Raw genomic sequence first — 22,612 nt, 5'->3', positions numbered from 1 at the left:
AATTAAGGTATCAGTGCAGTGGATACTCCACAGATGGTTGAATTGACGCTCCTTGTCCACGGGGGTCCAAAAGGATTCCCTGGAGAGGAATGGGGAGGTCGAAAGGAGGAGGAAAGACCTCAAATCTATTACCAAGGAGCGGAGAGCTGCACAGGTGTGGGAGCCACGACGGTCCCAAAGCTCCAGTTGGACGCAGGAAACCTAGAGAGCCACATTCATTATTCCTCCCAGCACCCGTCCCGGTAGGGCCACTTCCGGGAGGGGGCGGAGAGACAAGAGGAGGCGTGCCGGGAAGGAGGCCGTTTGCAATGCACCAGGCGGAAGTGTGCCAAAGGTATCGGTGCTGCCGCTTCCGGTCCGGGTAAACGCGGCTTAGGTACACTGCGTGGATTTGAGTCGTGCCGGGACAGCTCTCTGAGGGCAAGTCAGCGGGTCAAGAGGCGAGCACCAAGGCCTGGACTCAGAAGTCTGGAGTCTACTGGAAGGATCGGACAAAAGACTAGGAACTTGAATACGATCTAACCTCTGTTTCCGAGGGGGTAACTTCCACAGGGAACCCCTCTGCCCTGGTAACGGGCGAAGAGGAGATGGCGCCAGTCAGGGAGCGGCCGTGGCCGACACAGTGAGGAAGCGTGAAGGCGGAGCAACCGGAGAAGCCGCGGGAGAAGAGCCAAAGCCGTCGTTGCCGCTACCACAGCTACCATCATGGAAGGGGCAAAGCCGACATTGCAGCTCGTGTACCAAGCAGTGCAGGCGCTGTACCACGACCCAGATCCCAGCGGAAAGGAGCGCGCCTCGTTTTGGCTTGGGGAGCTGCAGCGTTCGGTGAGGGGCCCAGAGAGGCCGTTCTATGCCGCGGGGCAAGGGCGGGATGGGACCTAGGCTCGAGCGGGAGCGGGAGCCGGAGCCCGAGCCCGAGCCCGGCCGTTGGCCTCGTGAGGTCTTCCTTGGGGAGGAGCTGCCGCCGTGGGGTGGGGCTGCAAAGCTAGATATGCCTCTTTTCAGAAACTAGTCGCAGCTGGTCGGTCTCGAAGTGGCCTTTTCCCCACCCCGTAGGAACTGATTTGTAGGTCCTATACTTATTGCTTGTGGCTTCGATCTGATTCTCTAAGTCCTTGATACTTGCTTCTTAGGCCTTGTTTTTCCGTTTTGTTATTCTTCAACCAAACCCAATCCCAGTCTTTTTCCATCTTCTACTTAAGGATGCTTTATCCGTCTTTCCTCGGTGTCCAGGTGTTAGGTCCATTCGTGCGTAGCCTTACACCTCACTGTGCCTTGCTGCTTTTCACTCTAGTAGAGTCCATTATTCTGGAAACTTCTCAGGTTTCTAGATTCTTATACACGTGACTTTTCCCCGTGTTTTGGGGTGCAGCATAATGTAAAGAGAAAAGTATCAATTCTGATTTCAGAAAATCTTTGCAGTTTCATTTTACTGCATATTGGTTCTCTACTCTTGTCCTTCCCCTGACTTTTAGGTTCTTTATAAGTTATAGGTATCATAACTGCTTTGATTATTGCACATAATTATGTGAACATCCAGTAAGGAGGTTAACTGCAACCTTTTGTACCTATTGCCTTCTTGGATTCACGTGTCTTATGCTTCCTCCTCTGATTTTCCTACTCATCTTTACCGTGCTTTGAATTCTGTGTGTGTACATTATACTTGGTGATCTTGCTGACTTTACCTTTCCTATTTTTGGATTTTAGATGCCCAAGTGTATTTTTAATTTGTGCCTTCCCATTCCGTTTCTTTTTTAAAACTAATCATTGGTACTTAAAGATGCTCTGCCCGTTTAGATCAGTTCCTAGGCTTCAAGTGCATAATAAATATTTTAAAATTCGCAACTTTGACTTTAAATATTACACTTAAAAATTTTTGGAACCCAAGTTCTGGATAACCTCATGAGAAGATAAGGGAGTAAGGCTCACTGTAGGCTACACATGAATTCATGTGTAATCTTATTTAGTGTTTAGTTAGTTTTTGTGATCTGGGGAGCCACAAGTCCCTGATCTTATAGTTTTCAAAGTAAAAATAAGAGAAATGCTACACCACATCAAAAGTCAGCTCTTCCCTATTAAACTTGCTTCTTGTTGTGTGTGTTTTAAATCAATATTTGAGTGCTTACTGTGTACCGGCAACTGCTAGGTTTTGGTATATGGAAGTGAACCAAACAGAAAAAAGCTTTGCTTGCCACATAGGATATTTGTGATGAATAAATGGATTAATACCTACAAAGAACTTAACGAAGTTCTTGGAACCTAGAGCTCGAAATATATTAGTAATTTTATTTAAATATTAGTCATTTTTTCTTATTTTCCACTACTCTTTGTTTCAACCTTATATCATCATAATCATCATATTCACCACCACTATTTACATTCAGGTCTCAACAGGAATAGACGGCACGCTTGAAATAGGATAATTTGATGAGGGTTTATTTTATAAAAGTACTGTTTATAAAGATGTGGGTGTAATATGGTATGGCACAAGATAGTGTAGTAACCTGTAGCTAAGCTGTTGACAGCCCTAAGCCAAAAGGGATAAGAGGAAGTGGTTACTTGGACTCTCAAGAGAAGTGTGGAGTTGGCTGCCTTGGGAAGAGTGGTGGTTTTCAGCTGAAAAGAAACAGCCAGCATGAGATGATTTTGAAGGGAGGAAACTGGAGGAATAAATATTCATACCTTATTCTCCTAAACCTCTCCTGGGATTCCTGATTGGGCAAGCCCATCCAGAAGCTAGAGGACACGGGAGCCCGTTGATCTATTCACACCTCCTCACTCTAACATAAGTATATCACATTACATACACATTGTTATCCATGCGACATATATACCATAGTCGTATTTTCTTTTTTGCACAACTTTTTTTTTTCTGGTAGTAATCATTACCTTTTTCTTTTTTTTCCACATTTGCTTCATTTTCTATATATCTACAGTAATTCATCCCAAACTCTCTGTCAGTAGGTGTAAATATCCTCTTCCTATGTTCACACTGGTAATCTATCTTTTTTTTTTTTGGTGGAAAGAAACCTTTCCTGAGTGCCCTCTACCCACCGCCTCCAGTCTGGCCCAGTTGTTCTTCAAGTCTGTTGCATAATTATTGTCCGGGGATCTTACTATCCTAGGGAATTCCCTTTTCCTTTTTCTTGACTGAATCCTGGATCCCATGAGCTTTTCTTGAATTACTCCCTCATTTGACAGATACTTGAGAAGGAAACCTTCACCCCTTCTCTCTCATTGTCTTGGCTGTTGTTCTTTTTTCCTGAACCACTTTTACACTGAGGGTTCTCTAGTCTTCTGCCTGGAGGTTATACACTAGGCTGCCAGTAGCAGGTAGGAAAATGAGTCGAGGGATGGATCGCACCACTAAATGTGTAGGCTTAAATTTATTTAACATGTTTTCAGTATGATACTCCTGTCCTTAGGTGAATCTCTTGTCCAAGAGTCCAGAGTCTCTCTACTTCAATCTCTCTAAAGTAAATTTTGAGTCTTCTCTGATGGTGGGTGGGTAGTATGGTAGCCTGGCCACTCAAGTCAGAGAGAAAATCTAGGAAACTAACTGCTTGTACAGATTTTGAACCTATTCCTTTATTGTCTGTTCCACCAGTGCATCCGTCTCCAGGTGTACCTCATACTTCTAATTCTTGAGCCTTACTGGGGTTTTGAAAGTGATTTAGTTTGCCCCTTGAATTCCCCATTCTCATCCTTTCTTCCCTCCCAGCCCCGAGGCAAATTTCAGCTTTCTTAGACCTGCTAAGACTGACTGTTAACACTCACCCTTTAGCTTTCTAGTTTCCAGTTTTGTTATTATCAGTCATGTTTCCATTCTCTATGTCTTTGTGGGCACCCCCTCTTTAAAAAAAATCTTCTTACTCTGATTTTGTAAGGGCCCTGAGGGCAAACAGATGTGTTCAATCAATTTAATCATGTTAAACAAGACATAGTTCTGGAATTTCATCAAAACCTTATTCCGTTGAGTGGCCCTTACTTTTTCTATGTTAGGTCTTGTCTTTCCAGGGTCTATCCTTGTCACTTTCTTCAATATACCACCAACCCTTCACCTTTTATTTGGTATGACTTGAGCATGTGTATCCAACTGCTTCTCCTGTCAAATCTGAGTGCTCTGCATCTTATTTTCCAAATTCTCAGGAACCTCATCTTTTGGTTGTCCTGTGTCTCACCTCTATCTTCAGACTCTCTCTCTGCTGAGTCCTTCCCATCAGCACTCACACAGCTGTAGTATCTCCCATAGTGAGCAGATGGTTTTTTTGTTATGGGAGAGGATGCTGCCTTTGTCCAGCTTTATAATTTCTTTGATGTTTTTCATTATCTCTGTGCTTTTATTACTCTTTCCCAATTCTGTCTTCAAATGAAGAAACTAATCCAACTAGTCCATCTTTTTAAAGCCTAGCCTAAATTCTTTGTTCTTAGAGGCTTTTAACCTATTCTCTCCTACTGGAAGTCATTTCTACCCCCTACAACCCACAAACACCTAGAGCACTTTAATTGTGTTTATCTTTTTTTTTTTTTTTTACCATATTGAAAATGTTTTTTCTCCCCCACCAGACAGTAGTATCCTTTTAGTTGTTTATATAATCTGATACCCATAGTTGAAGGAATAAACCATGATTATTAAGAAAGAAATGCTCAAGATGCCTGACACACGGGTTCTTACAAATGTTTGTTGAATGCTTAGCTGCTTGTAGAGGCAGATGAATAACTCAGATTTGTCTTTATCTATGAATTTCATTTATTTTTGCTGCTTCTCTCTAACATATCCATGGGTAATTGAAAAAACAATATTATTCAGTCTCCTATGATACTGTTTTCAGTCTTTCCAACCTTTTTTAAAAAAAAAAAAACAACCTTTATGAGATAAGTTTATATTGCCCTCATTTTATACTTTGAACAACTTGGGTACAGCAAGAGAGAGGAACTTTTTGACTTAATAAGGCGTTCTTAAAGTAGTCTCTAAGTGACATTTTTAACCAAAAGTCTGTTATAGTGTAGTAACAAAACATATTAGTGTAGTAGTATAGTGTTTTAATTTAATTTAAAATTTAATTTTAATAGGTAAGGAACAGGGGGAGGGTATAACTCAGTAGTAGAATACATGCTTAGCATGCACAAGGTCCTGGGTTCAATCCCCAGTATCTCCATTAAATAAATAAATACCTGGCCCGACACACATCATAAAAAAAAGAAAAAATTGGAAAGGAATAGAATTTGCCTGGTTTATGTTAAAACCATTTTGAAGAATACACATTTTGAAAAATTGTTATCCTTAACTTCCATCCACCCCACACTTTACTAATTTTATTAAAATCATTTAGTATAGTTATAATAATCCTAATGGTAAAAGATTTGCTATAAAGATGTAATTTGGGTATGGTTTAGCTCATGCTAGGAGTTAACATCTTTTCTCTTTCAGCCTGTTTTTGAAGAATCTACATTCATTTCTCTGAACTTTTTTCCTACCAGAATTCATGGAAACAACTTACAGCTATTGCTTTATGTGACAGGCAGATATCACTGATCTCTTTAGAGTGTTTGAAAAGAAAAATTTATTTTGAGATGGATTTTGAAGCCTATTTAACATGGACTATTATGAACACTTAGTAGTTTTCTTTGTCCACCTCTAGTAACCAAAATTAGTAGACAATGTAGAAAGCAATGGAAGGAAAGACCATCTTTTTGTAGGGCTGATGAGTTATGCTACTCATTTGTTCTAAGTTTGTAATTTAGATAATAAGAAGGAGACACAATCTGTGGGTTAGAGGTTACCTCAAAAGTTTTATAGTTTATAGTTCAGTCAGGAAACTGAAAAGGAATGATGAAGAGAATAAACATAAATCAACGGGAATCAAATCATGCTTTGATGGCCTGAGTTGGTGTTGTAATGTTTAGTTTATTATATATCCATGAAAATTTTCTTCTTCTAAATATATTAGAAAGGTCATAGGTCATGAAGTATCAGCTTCAAACTTCTTTCGTAGTAATGTTCCTCTTTGGAATTTCTTGATTCTTCAGCCTAGTTCTAAAACTTAGAGTCTGTTTTTTCTGTGGCAAGTGCAGTCATTGATTTGATATATCTGAAAATCTAGACATCTTTTAATGCTTCTGCTCTCATCCTCTAATCAGGTGACTGTTAAAACATGTTTTTGAAAGGCAAGCCTTCTAGAAAATAGAAAAAATTCTTATACAACTTCTGTGGATCAGTTATTTCAGTGAACTTAGGAATACTGTATGCTTTGCATTGCTGGAAACTGGGAGTAAATGATAAAACCAAAGACCTTTCTACTGAAGAGTTTACCAATCTGACTATATTGTCTAATGTAATTACCACTAGTCAGATGGCTATTGGGACTACTTAAATTTAAGTTAATTAAAACTAAATAAAAGTTAAAATCTATTCCTTATTTGCACTGTCACATTCCAAGTCTTGAACAGCGCAAATATAGACATTTCATGTCCTTGTTGTAATGGAGGCTGTGAATGAGAATTTGTTATGATATTTCTGTTGACATGGTAGTCTGTTATCTGGTGACATTCATGTGTTATTTGGACTAGTTTATTTCTTGTCTTCCCAGGCATTGGACCAGAGTTGATGGTTTGAACCAGGATATAAAATTATCAGGGCACTGCTACATTTTTAAAATTATAACACAGTTTTCTTCCAAAAAGTACCAGATATTTCTTCATATTTTCAGGTTGATTGCACTGATGTTTATGAGGGAAGTAGAAAATATGTTTAATAAGGTTTCTTACTGTATCAGTTTAGTCAGTATTAGGTGTGCAGTTCAGTGGTATTAAGTACATTTATGTTGTTGTGCAATCATCATCACTTTCCATCTCTACAACATTTTCATCTTCTCAAAATAAAACTGTCTACCTGTAAAACAATAATTCTCCATTCCCTCCTCCCTACAGCCCCTGGCAACCACCGTTGTGCTTTTTTTGTCTGCATGAATTTGACTGCTCTATGAACCTCATATAAGTAGAATCAAACAGTATTTGTCCTTTTTGTGACTGACTTGTTTCACTTAGCATACTGTCCTCAGGGTTCATCCATGTGCCATGTGTCAGAATTTCATCCCTTTTTAAAAGGCTGAATAATGTATGTACCACATGTTGTTTATCCATTCATCTTTCAATGCACACTTGGGTAGCTTCCACCTTTTGGCTGTTGTAAATAATGCTGTTATGAGCACAGGTGTACAAGTATCTGTTGGAGTCCCTGCTTTCAATTATTTTGAGTATATATCCAAAATGGGAGTTTCTGGATCATTTGATAGTTCTGTTTGTTTTTGAGGAACTGACATACTGTTTTTTTGATATTTATTTATTTATTTTATATTAAAGAATAGTCAGTTTACAATGTTGTATCAATTTCTGGTGTACAGCACAATGCTTCAGTCATACATGAACATACATATATTTGTTTTCATATTCTTTTTCACCATAACTTACTACAAGATAATGAATATAGTTCCCTGTGTTACACAGTATGAACTTGTTGTTTATCTGGATTTTATAGAATTTTAAGCTCTGTTGAACTTCAATTCCTAGGAAGTTGAGCTTGCTCACGTTGCCTCTGCTGTATATCCATAGCTTGTACTGTGTATTGAAATATTACCACAGCATATTTTACTGCTGACAGGTGAAGTTCCAGAGAGAAGCTTTATTTCTGTTTATTGGAAGTTCACAGTATTGCTAGTGGGGATAATTTTGTAGTATTTGGCATGCAGAACCCCTTGAAAGTACTGATGTAATTTTCCTCTTTCTGGTAGAGTTCCCAAAATGAAAATATTATGAAACTTGTATTTTATTTTATTTTTTTTGGTGAGAAATTTTCTATTAACAAAGTTTACATTATGGTTTTTGCTTATTTTTTTCAAGCCCGTAGCACTCTTCAGTTTTTCTCTGTATTAACCATTTGTATGTTCTGTCTCAGTCATAGTTAATACTGTTTAAACAGATGGCCCTAAAGCAAAAGAATATACTTAGAACTAGTCTTGGAAAATGTACATTTTTACGTAAGCATTCAGAGTTTTCTAACACTATAATGCTTTTTTCTTTCTTCCTTTTTTTTTTTTAACAATAGCTTAAGCTAGACAGCTCATATTTCTATAAGATTGAAAAACTTGAATCTTCAACAAGGTGTTAATGTATGCTTAATATGTCTGATAATACTCTAATTCTTCAGGTTTATATGAATTATTTTAAAACTTGCTCAGATAGGCAGGAATAGAGACCAGTGATTAAAGGAAATCCATTTTCTTTATTTTTGGCTTTCAGGAAATCCTTACATGCGCTACCCATTTGCTTCAAATGAAATGGTTTCAAGCTTGGCATTTTCTACTTTTAAAGCAGGGCTCCCTAGTACAGTTAGTGAGGCCCACAGTGAAGTGATTATCAAGGAATGCATGCTTCAGTCACTCCTAACCCAACTTGATTTAATGGATCTAGATATATTCATCTTTTTTCAGGATAATATTTGAGATTAATATTCACATTCATAGGTGGCTGAGTGTTTTTAATTTGGATAGAGATTCTTTACACTTGACATGAAAAAATTTTGGCAAACCTTCTCTGTACCATATTATGTGTGACCAACAGCTACAGATTTGAGCCGAAGTTTATTTGACAGAGGTCATTATGACAGGATTGTTTGAAAATGCTTGTCCCAGAAAACACTGGGATTTCATCAGAAATGCTCTTGCCATTTGGTCTTACTGATTCCTTTCATTGAGATCAAGATAGAACAGTGCATATGGACACTACAGTTTTCCAAAGTTGAAGATTCATTTCTCCTGGACTTTGAATGGCTTATGATGTTTTAAAGAATTATTTTTAGCCAGGAATCTCTTCCCTCTTAAGGGAAATAATACCTCCCTTTTAATTATCTATTCAATTATTATGGGGATGGCTGTGAAAATGTAAGTTGGCTGAACTTGTCTCTTAAATAAAAGAACTTTTTGCTTTTAGGAAAGTTATTTTTGCATACATGGGTATTCCATGGTTCTGGGAGTTTTTTAGGAACTTTATGATTATTTTTCACTACTACTCTGCTTTTGGAGTGGGAGTTGTTTACTCATCACTGCTGTGGTAAAGGTATTAGCTAAGTTTCATTTCATCATGGTTTCTGTATTTCAGGCCATTTTGCAAAACAAGTTATTTTGAAAAATAACATTTTTAGGTAGCGATGGTGATCTTTTGCAATCTATAGCTTATATTTTTCCTAATATCTGTTCAAACCATTTTCTTTGCTTGCTGTCTAAGAAAACCATCAGAAAGTAACTTATGTCAGATGTAGCAATTTGTCTTAACTTTGTGAAATTTTCATAAAGGATTAGATAACAAAAAACTTAAGATAGTTGACCAACTTAAGAAGTTACTTTCTCTGTTTCAGGTTAATTAGACTTGTTTGTTCTTTATGTGTCTCATGAAAATGATTTTTTCTGGATTTGGGAAATTGTGATTTTTCTAGCTCAATACCACATTATTACAGGGCTTGTGTCTAAAATGTTGCATTCTCTTGTAGTTTTTTTAGGGGTTCTTTTTACTCTGTGCTCCTGCCTAGTCTCTCTCCTTCCAGTATATTCTAAATCTTTATTTAATAAATATATGATTCACTAATTGAAATACTTAAAATAGGTATAGCAACCTGACACATTTGTTACTTTTCAAATCTCATTGAAATATTTGTATTTCCAGAACCTCATTTCCTATTTGCCAGAGCTCTTCCATTTTCAGTGAGGTATTTTGAGTAATTCTGCTTAATTTGGGGAGTTTTTGTGTAGGATTAACTAGCAACTCTAATCTGTTTCTGGTTCTTGGCAGCTAATGAATCCTTAGGCCCCTGCCTGAGTGTGTGCTTCCATTGTTGAGGGCCTGCTCAGTGATTTCGATTGATTCAGCAGTTTTAGAACTGTTGGTGTAGAAGTGAGTCTTGGAGCAGTAGTGCACCATTAAAGAAAAAAAAAAATGGCAAGTACTTTTAGGATCTGCTGTGAAGTATAATGAAAGACTGAGAGCACGTTAGTGAAAGGATTGCTGGGCCATAGCCTGCTTCATATTCATCACATAGTCATGGAAATATCTTTTGAAAAGTCTGCTGTAAAGGCCTGTTCTGCTACTGCTTTGTGAAATGGAAGATTGGAATTAGATGCTTAAATGGAAAATGTTCTCTTGTTGCAGCCTCTTTGAAATGTGCTGCTAGTGGGAGCTGCAGCTTCCTCCTGCTGACTCTGAGCCCCAGGCTTCGGTTGAGATGGTCCTTTCAGAAATGTGGAGCTTAGTCCAAGCCTGGATTTCAGTGGGTAGCACCTGGCATCTGTGGCTAGAAAGTCCTATGAAGTGTAAGTGCTTTATTCTCTCCTTGTAAAGAATTCCTTTTCCTTTTCTTCTTTCTGCAGCTTAGCAGAGGGGGAGAACAGTGAGCAATATACTATATAGTGTCTAGGGTATTGGGATTTGGTTGCATTTTCTTAATGATTCGGTGATCAAAGCAAGATTACTTGTTTTTGGATGCCAATAATTCTTAAACCCTCCTGGAATTCAAAAATAAAGGGACAAATTATGACCCCTTAATACATATTACTGGCAGTATCATCCTGGGTAATTTTTCATTGACAGTTTGCTTAATAGTGTGTGATACTCAAGTTTGCCATATTTCTTTAGAAGTCACTCTTGTGTTTTGTTCTTATTCCGAAAGACAAATATTTGAAAAGAGAGGCACATTTGACCAGTGGGTGAGGCAGTATCAAGATGAATAAGGATGCTGTAAATAAGAAGACAGCTCTTCTTTCACTTTGATTCTACTTGATACATTTACACAAGGAGCAATATGGAAATTTTTTTAAGACTGATTCCTCGTGGAATATCCTAGGAAAGACATATAGCTGCAATCTATATTTTGATTTAGCTAAAAAACAAAAAACTGTAACAGCATAATTAGCATTAGAAGATGCAAATTCCGTATTTTGTTTAGTTGCTTGGGATTAACTGTTGTTATCCTTTTTCTCTATTTCAGAAATACTGGTAATATTTTAAGTAAGCTCATTTCAAAAAAGGACTCCCATTTTCAGGAAACTTTAAGGTTCTCTTCATTGACATTTTTCTGAAATTCTTAAATCTTCAGATTTTGGCTAGGAAAGTATTGAGCTTCTCATCATTAAAACAAAATATATATTTAAAACAAAACAAAACCAAGGCTCCATGTATATAAGGCTATTGAAGTTCTGCAAATGAGGACTCTGAATGAAAAATGTCTCATCCTTTCAGGGCCTTTGTTTTCTTTATCTAAAGAACTGGTTTGCTTGTTTTCTGTTGCCCTTTCTCTCTAAACATTGTGGATTCTGTTCTTATAGCTGACTCCCAACCCAGTGAGTATCTCAGCTACCTAGTAAAAGAATGGGCTTTATCTTTGGGAAAACGAAGTGGTGTTTTAGACGAGATAATGGTATCTTGTCATTTTGTTTCATGTTTAATAATTTAATATACATTTGTTTAAGTGCCTCTGTGGCCAGGGCATTTTGAGAGATGCAGAGATGATTTAAGGTTGTGCTTAACTTTTGAAGAGTTTACTGTCTATTAGAAAAGATGAAGAAAGGCCCAAGTAATTACAATATAAAGTTCTACAGTTGAACTGTTACAGTCATGGGTACCTTTATAGGAAGGTAAAAGGTTCTCCTCCAATGTTTTCTCTTTATCTGTGGCTTTCTGGAGTTTGAATATGATGTGTTTAGTATGTGTTTGTGTGGGGGAGTAGGAGACGGAAATATTCTCTCTTTCCCTTGTTTACTGTAGTTTTTAGCAGTTCCAGGATCTGCTTTTTTCTTTGGTGGGGCTTTCTCAGTGATTCTGTCTTCCCCTGTGGCTGTGGCATTCATGCTGTCTTATATCTGGTGGGCTTTGGGCAGAATAAATATGTTTGCCCTTTTTTCAGTGGTAGGAGACATCTGTGGTGGTATTGCTACAGTATCATGGGCTCAAGACTGTTTTATGCCTTATCCTGTAAGGGCAGAGGTTTTTTCCTTTACCCTACAGCAACAGCAGTGTGCCCTGGGGTGGCATGATTTGCTCCCCTTCCCACACAGGTTATGGCTTTCGTTCAGGAGGTCCAGTCAGTAATTTTTGTGCCCATTCTGCAGTTGTGGCTACTCCTCACCTCAAGGACTGTACCACCAAGGAGGTTTTCTCTGGTCTCCTACCCTACCACCTGGTCTTTGTCCTGAGTGTTTAGTGGAGGTCTGTGGATAAGAGCCTGTAGGTGGTTGTGAACTCCCCTTGTGTCCATGTTTCCCAGGGGTTTTATATGTCCATACAGGCCCACACTCAGTCTTTTATCAATTTGTTAATAACTTTGAGTTTTTATTACCTGCTTGTCTGATGTCCCACATCTCTTCTGTCTTTGTTTTGCCCCAGATGAGCCAGTGTTTGCCTTCTATCTCCATGGAGAGATCTGTCTTTAGGCTTCAGTCTACTTGGTTGTCCTGGGACCTCAGCTTTCTGATGTATTTAAGAAAAGTTGTTTTGTAGTTTATTTGCTTTTGTTTATTGTTAACTCAAAAGCAATGTTCTTTCCAACTTTATACATCTTAAGTGGATGTGGAATTCCTCTCAGGTGTATAGATTCATTTATTTTAAACCTCACAAGATACCGCTTTATATAACCAGTGTTCATAGAGATTTATTCACATACTTAGCCTTTCAAGTACTCTTCATTCCTTCCTGATTGCCGTGTTTCCATCTAGAATTATTTTCCTTTTGTCCAAAAAACACCCATTAGTATTTTCTTTTTTATAGGTCTGTTGGTAATGAACTCTCCTTCTCTTACCGTTTTTTTCTTTTGGTCTCAAAATGTCTTAATTTTTTTGCATTTTGGAAGGTTTTTTTTTTTTTTTTTGCTGGGTATAAAATAATCAATTGGCAGTTATTTTCTTTTAGTACTTTGAAGATATTTGCTTCCCATTTTTAATTTTGACAAATCAGCTGTCAGTCTCATTGTTATTCCTTTAAAGGTAATTCATTTTTTTTTCTGGCCTTTAAGATTTTCCTTTTTTGTCTTTAGCAGTTTTTTAGCAGTGTTATTATGATGTGCCTAGGTCTGGTTTTTCTGTCCTTACGGTTCATAGAGCTTCTTAAACTGTGCCTTGATATCTTTTACCGGTTTGGAAATTTCTCAGCCATTCTCTTTATTTTTTTAATTAATTAATTAATTAATTTATTGAAGTACAGTCAATTACAATGTGTCAATCTCTAGTATACAGCACAACGTCCCAGTCATGCATGTACACACCTATATTCATTTTCATATTTTTTCTGTTAAAGTTTATTACAAGATATTGAATATAGTTCCCTGTGCTATACAAAAGAAACTTTTTTAAAAAAAATCTATTTTTATATATAGTGGCTAACATTTGTAAATCTCAAACTCCCAATTATCCCATCCATCCCCCTTTCTCTGGTAACTATAAAATTATTTACTAAGTCTGTCAGACTGTTTCTGTTTTGTAGATGAATTCATGGTAGCCTTTTTTTGTTTGTTTCCAGATTCCATATATGAGTGATATCATATGGCATTTTTCTTTCTCTTTCTGGCTTACTTCACTTAGAATGATGATCTCTAGGTCCAACCATGTTGTTGCAAATGGCATTGTTTTATTTTTTATGGCAGAGTAGTATTCCATTGTAGAAATATACCACAACTTCTTTATCCAGTCATCTGTCGATGGACATTTAGGTTGGTTCCATGTCATGTCAGCCATTATCTTTAAATAGTGCTTCTGCCCCACTTTTTTCTTTTCCTTCTGGGATTTCAATTATATATATGTTAGACTTTTTTCACTATATCCCCCATGTCACTTACATTCTTCTCATTCTTAACCTTCTATCCTTTTTTGACTGTGCTTCAGCTCTTATTTTCTGTTGACCTGTTTTCTAGCATGGTAATCTTTTCTTCAGTTGTCTGATTTGCTTTTTTACTCTTCCATTTAGGTCTTAATTTCAGTTACTGTATTTTTCATTTCTAGAATTTGTCTTTGGTTTTTTTTTTATAGATTTCATTTCTTAATGGAAACTAATTTGTCTAATTCCTTAAATATATTAATCAGCTATTTAATTTTTCACAACTGTTTATTTTGAAAAATTTATAACTTGGAAGAATTGTATAGTAAACACTTGATATAATCCCTTCTCCTCGATTTGACAGTCCGTGTTTGCTTTCTGTCTGTCACTTCCTTTCTGTTCCTCTCTGTTCTCTGAGAACATTTTGGAAGTAAATTGCAGACCTTATAATGCTGTACCCCTATAAACATTTTGACATATAGCTTGTAAGAACAGGGACATTCTACTGAACTAAAGCCATTTAAGAAATTTAACATTGATACACAATAATATTGTCTAAATACACAGTCCCTATTCAAATTTCCCAATTATTTCAGTTACAGATACCTAGCTTTTAAAAAATTTTATTTTCCCTAATCAGGATCCAATCAGGGATAATGCATTGCTTTTAGTTGTTATGTCTCTAGTTTCCAGTTTTGTTTTTTTTAAAGTGACAGTGACATTAAAAAATGTTCAGGCCCATTTTTGTCTTTGTTTTTAATATGACCCACTCACTATTTGGATTTGTCTAGTTGTTTTCTCATGATTGCAGTCAGCTGAAACATTTTTTTGGAAGAATACTATATTGATGAAAAAATGTTTTCAGTGACTCGCACCAAGAGTTACATAAAATCTGTTTGTCCCATTATTGGTGATGTTAAGTTTTATTACTTTGGTTAAGACATCACAGTTACTTTAGTTATCATATTCTCATCTGATAATTCCATTATCTAGATACGTTATTTTCTATTGTCTGTCCCTCTCCCCCCCTGTTTTTTGCTAATAAATAGTGGATATATTTGTTTATGAAAAGTTGAAGAGGTAATAAATGTTTTTCTCCTGAGATGATTTCTTTTGTTTCTGGAAGGTCTTTATGATAGGACCAGATTCTTTTAACCTAAGAAGGGATTGAGCAGATTCTAAACTGTGTTTCTTCTTTTGTGTGGTAAAATATATGTGACATCAAATTTACCATTCCAACCATTTTAAAGTGTAAAATTCAGTGATTTTCAGTACATTCACATTGCTGTATGACCATCACCACAGTCCATCTCCAGAACTTTTTTTATCTTCTATAAGCGAAACTCTACCTATTAAATAAATGGTAACTCTCCCCATTCTCCCTCCCGTTGATCCCTGGCAACCAAAATTCTAAGTTTGTCTCTTTGAATGTAACTATTGCAGGTACCTCATATAAGTGGAATCATACAATATTTGTCCTTTTGTGTCAGGCTTATTTTACTTAGCATAATATACTCAAGGTTCATCCACGCTGTAGCATGTAATAGAACTTCCTTCCTTTTTAAGACTGAATAATAGTCCATTGTATATATATATACACCACATTTTGTTTATCCATTCTTCTGTCAAATGTTCATCATTTGAGTTGTCTTCAACTTTTGGCTATATGAAATATGCTGCTATGAACATTGGTGTATAAATATCTGTTTGAGCCCCTGCTTTCAATTGTTTTGGGTATATACCCAAAAGTGGAGTTGCTAGATCACATGGTAATTTTATTTTTAATTTTTTTAGGAATCATTATTATATTTTCCATATTGGCTACACTATTTTACATTCCCACCAGCAGTGCACATTGTTATAATTTCTCTGCATCCTTACCAATACTTGTTTTATATTTTCTTGGTAGTAGCTCACCTAATGAGCATGAGGTAGTATCTCACTGTGGTTTTGATTTGCATTTCTCTAATGTTCAGTGATGTTGAGCATCTTTTCCTGTGTTTGTTTATTGACTGTATACCTTTTTGGAGAAATGTCCATTCAAGTTTTTTGCCTATTTTTGAATTCAGTTGTTTGGTTTTTTGTTGTTGTAGGAGTTATTTATATATTCTGGATATTAACCCTTTATCAAATATGTCATTTGCAAATATCTTCTCCCATCCTGTAGGTTGCCTTCTCATACTGATTGTATCTTTTAATGATGAATAGAAGTTTAAAATTTTGATATCCTTCAGTTTCTTTTACTTTTGTTGCTTATGCTTTTGATCCAAGAAATCATTGCCAAATTTAATGTCCATGATATAATAGGTTTATAGTTTTACGTCTTACGTTTAGGTTTTGATCCATTTCGAGTTAATTTTGTATATGATGTAAGATAAGGGTCCTGTTGTCCTTGTTGAAAATCACTTGACTCTATATATATATAATATATATTATATATATATATATGTGCACAGATTCATTTCTGGGTTCTCTGTTCCACTGGTCTGTGTCTGTCTTTACCCTAGTACCAATTTTTTTTTTTTGGTGGCAAAAACACATAACATGAAATTTACCCTGCCAACAATTTGAATTATACAGTACGATATTGTCAGTCACATGCACGTTGTTTTGTGTAATGGATCCCCTGAACCCCCTATCCTGCATGACTGAAACTGTATTCACTGAACACCTCACCTCGTCTTCTCTGAGCCCCTGAGTTTGACTGCTTTAGATACCTCATATAAATAGAATCATGCAGTATTTGCCTTTTTATGACTGACTTACTTCACTTAGCATAATGCCCTCAAGGTTCCTCTGTGTCATAGCACATGACAGGATTTTCTTCATTTTTAAGATTATTATTCCATTAAGACTTATGATACTCCATTGCATTTATATACCCCATTTTCTTTATCCATTCATCCACTGTCGGACCTTCAGGTTGCTTCTACCTCCTGGCTATTGTGAATAATGCTGCAGTGAACTTAGGTATGCAAGTATCTTTTTGAGATCCTTTTTTCTGGATATGTGTCTGGAAGTGGAATTGCTGGATCATATGGTAATTCTATTTAAAGTTTTTTCTGATTAAACTATATTAGGTTTTTAATATTATCTAAGAGGTAGACAAACCTGTCAAAGTTAACTAAATTAATCTATATTATTTTAAAATAATCCAAGTAGAAAACCTGTCAAATTGAATAGATGGTTTATTTTAATAATACAGAATGTTATAATTACCACATTTATTTGTTTTAACTATATGTTTTACTCAGAATTTTTTGGTGGAATTTTGAGTAGTTCTCACTCACCCCACCCACTTTAAAAAATGAAGTATAGTCAATTTACAATGTTGTGTCAATTTCTGGTGTGCAGTGTGATGTTTCAGTCATACATATACATACATATATCCTTTTCATATTCTTTTTCATTATAGGTTACTATAAGATACTGAATATAGTTTCCTGTGCTATACAGTATAAACTTGTTTATCTTCTTGTTATATAGTATTTAGTATCTGTAAATCTTGAATTCCTAGTTTATCCCTTCCTTCCCCCTTTCCCCTCTGGTAACCATAGTTTGTTCTGTATGTCTGTGAGTCTGTTTTTATTTTGTAATTAAATTCATTTATGTCTTTTTTTTAGATTCCACATGTAAGTGATATCTTATGGTATTTTTCTTTCTCTTTCTAGCTTATTTCAGTTAGAATGACAATCTCCAGGTACATCCATGTTGGTACAAATGGCATTATTTTACTGTTTTTTATGGCTGAGTAGTATTCCTTTATATATATATACATACACACACACACACACACCATTTCTTTATCCATTCATCTTTCAGTAGACATTTAAGGTTGTTTCCATGTCTTGGCTATTGTAAATAGTGGTATTATGAACATTGGGGTGCATATGTCTTTTCAAATTAGAGTTTTCTCAGGTTATATACCCAGGAATGGGATTACAAGGTCATATGGTAAGTCGTATGTTTAGTTTTTTAAGGAACCTCCATGTTGTCCTCCATAGTGACTGCACCAGTTTACATTGCCACCAACAGTGTATGAGGGTTCCTTTTTCTCTACACCCTCTCCACCATTTATTGTTTGTAGACTTTTTAACGATGTCCATTATGACTGATGTGAGGTAATACCTCATTGTAGTCTTGGTTTGCATTTTCTCTAATAATTAGTGATGTTGAGCCTCTTTTCATGTACCAATAGAGAAATGTTTATTGAAGTCTTCTGCCCATTTTTTATTGGGTTGCTTGTTTTTCTGATATTAAGCTGTATGAGCTGTTTGTATATTTTAGAAATTAATCTCTTGTTGGTCACATTATTTGCAAATATTTTCTCCCATTCTGTGGCTTGTCTTGTCATTCGTTGATAGTATCCTTAGCTGTGTAAAAGCTTTTAAGTTTAATTAGATCCCTTTTCTTTTTCCATTTAAAAATGTTTGCTTTTATTTCCATTAGTCTAGGGGCTGGTTCAAAAAAAATTGCTGAGATTTATGTCAGAGAGTGTCCTGCCTATGTTTTCCTCTAGGAGTTTTATAGTATCTGGTCTTATTACATTTAGGTCTTTAATCTATCTTGAGTTTATTTTTGTGTATGGTGTTAGAGAATGTTCTAATTTCATTCTTTTTTTTTTTTTTTTAATAAATTTCATCCCCTCACCCCCCCCTAATTTCGTTCTTTTACATGTAGCTGTCCAGTTTTCCCAGCACCATTTATTGAAGAGACTGTTTTCTCTCCATTGTATATTCTTGCTTTCTTTGTCATAGATTAATTGACCATAAGTGCATGAATTTATTTCTGGACTTTCTATCCTGTTCCATTGATATATGTGGTTTGTTTTTGTGCCAGTACTGTACTGTTTTGATTACTGTAGCTTTGTAGTATAGTCTGAAGTTAGGGAGCATGATTCCCCCAGCTCCATTCTTATTTCTCAACTTGGGGTCTTTTGTGTTTCCGTACAAATTTTAACATTTTTTGTTCCAGTTTTGTGAAAAATGTCATTGGTAATTTAATAGGAATTGCGTCGAATCTGTATATTGCCTTGGGTAGTAGGCCATTTTAACAATATATTGATTCTTCCAATCCAAGAACATAGTATATCTTTCCATCGGTTTGTGTTGTCTTCAGTTTCTCTGATCAGTATCTTAACAGTTTTTGGAGTACAGGTCTGCTTCCTTAGATAGGTTTATTCCTAGGTACTTTATTCTTTTTAATGTGATGGTAAATGGGATTGTTTCCTTAATTTCATTTTCTGGTATTTCATTGTTAATGTATAGAAGAGCAATTGATCTCTGTATGTTATTTTTGTATTCTGCAACTTTACTGAATTCATTGATGAGCTCTAGTAGTTTCTGGTAAAATCTTTAGGATTTTCTATGTATAGTATCATGTCATCTGCAAATAGTGACAGTTTCACTTCTTCTTTTCCAATTTAGGTTCTTTTTTATTCTTTTTCTTCTTTGATTTCTGTAGCTAGGACTTCCAAAACTATGTTGAATAAAAGTGGTGAGAGTGGGCATCCTTGTGTTGTTCCTGATCTTAGAGGAAATGCTTTCAGCTTTTCACCATTGAGAATGATGTTAACTGTGGGTTTGTTATATATGGCCTTTATTATGTTGGGGTATGTTCCCTCTATGCCCACTTTCTGGAGAGTTTTTATTATAAATGGATGTTGCATTTATCAAAAGCTTTTTCTGCATCTATTGAGGTGATCATATGGTTTTTATTCTTCAGTTCATGTGGTGTATCACACTGTTTTGCAGATATTGAAAAATCCTTGCATCCCTGGGATAAATCCCATTTGATCATTGTGTATGATCCTTTTAATGCACTGTTGGAGTCAGTTTGCTACTATTTTCTTGAGGATTTTTGCATTTATATTCAACGGTGATAATGGCCTATAATTTTTTTCTTTTTTTTTGTTTTGTTATGTCTTTGTTTGGTTTTGGTATCAGGGTGATGGTGGCCTCATAGAATGAGTTTGGAAGTATTCCTTCCTCTGCAATTTTTTTGGAATAGTTTCAGAAGGATAGATGTTAACTCGTCACTAAATGTTTGGTAGAATTTGCCTGTGAAGCCATCTGGTCCTGGACTTTTGTTTGCTGAGAGTTTTTTAAATTACTGATTTGATTTTAGTACTGGTAATTGGTCTGTTTATATTATCTATTTCTTCCTGGTTCAGTCTTGGCAAATTCTACCTTTCTAAGAAATTGTCTATTTCTTCTAGACTGTCCTTTTTGTTGGTATATAGTTGCTTATAATAGCCTCTTATGATCCCTTGTATGTCTGTAGTGTTGGTTGTAACTTTCTCCTTTCATTCTGATTTTATTAACTTGGGCCCCTTTTTTTCTTGATGAATCTTGCTTAGGGTTTATCAATTTTGTTTATCTTTTCAAAGAACCAGCTTTTAATTTCATTGAACCTCAGGAACCTCAGGAAACAAGAAAAATCTCAAGTAACCTGACTTTATATGTAAAGCAACTAGAGAAAGAAGAACAAACAAAATCCAAAGTTAGTAGAAGGAAAGAAATCATAAAGATTAAGCAGAAATAAATGGACTATTTTTAATTCTTGAGGAACCTTCATAATGTTTTCCATAGTGTCTGCACTATTTTATATTCCCATCAACAATGCACAAGAGTTCCAGTAACTCCATGTCTTTGCCAACACATTTTCTGTTTTTTCAATAGTGACCATCTTAACAGGTGTAAAATGATATCAAATTGTGGTTTTAATTTACATTTCCTTGATGATTAGTGTGATGTCGAGCATCTTTTCATGCTTGTTGGCCATTTCTGTACTGTCTTTAGAGAAATGTCTTTTTTCAAGACCTTTGCCCAATTTAAAATTGGGTTATTTGATTTTTTTGTTGTTGAGTTGTAGGAATTCTTTGAATATTCTGGATACTAGCCCCTTATCAGTTACATAGTTTGCAGATTTTTCCCCCCATTCCATAGGTACTTTCTCACTCTGTTGATTATTTCCTTCATTGCACAGAAGTTTTAAAGTTAGATGTAGTTCCATTTGTCTTGTTTTTGCTTTTGTTTCTTGTGGTTTTGGTGTAGTACCTATGAAATCATCATCAAATCCAAAGTCATGAAGTTTCTTGTCCCCAGTGGTTTCTTCTTGGAGTTAATAGTTTCAGGTCTTACATTTAGTTTTTTAATCCATTGTGAGTTAATTTTTGTGCATAGTTTAAGATACAAGTCTACTTTCTTTTGCGTATGGAAATCCTTTTCCCAACAATATTTCCCATCTTGTAGTTTTCTCATCCTTGCTGAAGATTATTTGACAGTATTTTCAAGGGTTTATTTCTAGGTGCTCTATTTTGTACCATTGGTCTATATATCTTTCTTTACGCAGTACCATACTATCTCAGTGGCTATGGTTTTGTAATAAATTTTGAAATCATGAAATGTGAGACCTCCAGTTTTGTTCTTTCTCACTGTTTGGGATCCCTTAAGATTCCATATGAATTTTCTGATGGGTTTTTCTCTTTCTGCAAATGAAGTTCTTAGGATTTTGATAGGGATTGCATTGAATCTGTAGAGCACTTTGAATAGCATTGACAACAGTAGTAATCTTCTAATCCTTGAACCCAGGATGTCTTTTCATTTATTGGTGTCTTCTTTAATTTCTTTCAGCAGTGTTTTATAGTTTTCAGTGTATAAGTCTTTTTGCTTCCTTGCTTTTATTCCTGAGTATTTTGTTCTTTTTGAAGTTACTGTAAATTCAGCTGTTTTCTTAATTTCCTTTTCTAATCATTGATTGTTAGTGTATAAAACAGCTGATTTGAGTGTGTTGATTTTGTATTTTGCAACTTTGTTGAATTCTGTTTCTAACGGGGAGAATTTTTAGGGTTTTCTACATATAAGATTATGTCATATGTGAGCAGTCATCATTTAGCCTCTTCCTGTCCAACTGGGATGCCTTTTACTTCTTTTTCCTGCCTAATTGCTCTGGCTGGAATTTCTGTTACTGTGGTGAATAGAAGTGGCAAAAGTGGGCATCTTTGTCTTCTTCCTGAGCTTAGAGTTTTGAAAACTTTCAGTCTTTGACCGTTGAATATGATGTTCATTGTGGGTTTTTCATATATGATCTTTATTATTTTGAGATAGTTTCCTTTTCCTAGTTTTTTGGGTATCTATCATGAAAGGGTGTTAAATTTTGTCAGATGCTTTTTCTGCATTAATTGAGGTGTTCAGGTGTTTTTCCCTGCTTCATTCTGTTAGTGTGGTGTATTGCATTGTTTGATTTTCACATGTTGAACCACCCTTTCATTCCATGAATAAATCCCACTTAGTCATAGTGTATAATCCTTTAGTATACTGTTGAATTCAGTTTGCTACTTTTTTTTTTTGATTATGATTTTTTTTTTCATCAGTATTTCTTAAGGGATATTGGTCTGTAGATTTTTTTGTTGTTCTTCTGGTATCTCTGTCTGATTTTGGTATCAAGGTAATGCTGGCCTCATAGAATGAATTAGAAAATGTTCCTCTCTTTTTCAATTTTTGGGACGAGTTTGAGAAGGATTTGTGTTAGTTCTTTAAATTCACCAGTAAAGCCATCTGGTCCTGGGCTTTTCTTTGTTGGGAAGTTTTTGATTACTGATTCAGTCTTTTCACTAATCATACTAATATAGTCTATTCAGATTTTGTTTCTTGACTTAGTCTTGATACCTTGTATGTTTCTGGGAATTTGTCCATTTATCTGGATTATCCAGTTTGTTGGTGTACAATTAGGTGTTCATTGTATTTCCTATAATTTTTAT

The 22,612-nt window shown here is 35.6% G+C and overlaps 1 protein-coding gene across 2 annotated transcripts in view; it reads left to right on the top strand.

The window, feature by feature from the left end:
- Window positions 1-366: 366 nt before the first annotated feature.
- Window positions 367-22,612, top strand: part of TNPO3 (transportin 3) — an 82,531-nt gene continuing 60,285 nt past the window's right edge. The window contains exons 1-2 of one of the 2 annotated variants that reach the window (XM_032483308.1): window positions 367-825; window positions 10,201-10,361. Coding sequence is in view for 1 of the 2 variants with exons in the window: in XM_006184716.3 (XP_006184778.1) it covers window positions 706-825 (120 nt within the window). In the remaining variant the exon portion in view is untranslated. The remainder of the gene's footprint in view (window positions 826-10,200; window positions 10,362-22,612) is intronic. The other variant, XM_006184716.3, reaches the window with a different exon arrangement.

The sequence above is a fragment of the Camelus ferus genome, chromosome 7 (genome assembly GCF_009834535.1).
Source record: "Camelus ferus isolate YT-003-E chromosome 7, BCGSAC_Cfer_1.0, whole genome shotgun sequence".
In the NCBI taxonomy this organism is placed as follows: Eukaryota; Metazoa; Chordata; class Mammalia; order Artiodactyla; family Camelidae; genus Camelus; species Camelus ferus.
The sequence above is the reverse complement of the archived record's forward strand: the minus strand, read 5'-3'. Positions and strand labels throughout refer to the sequence as shown.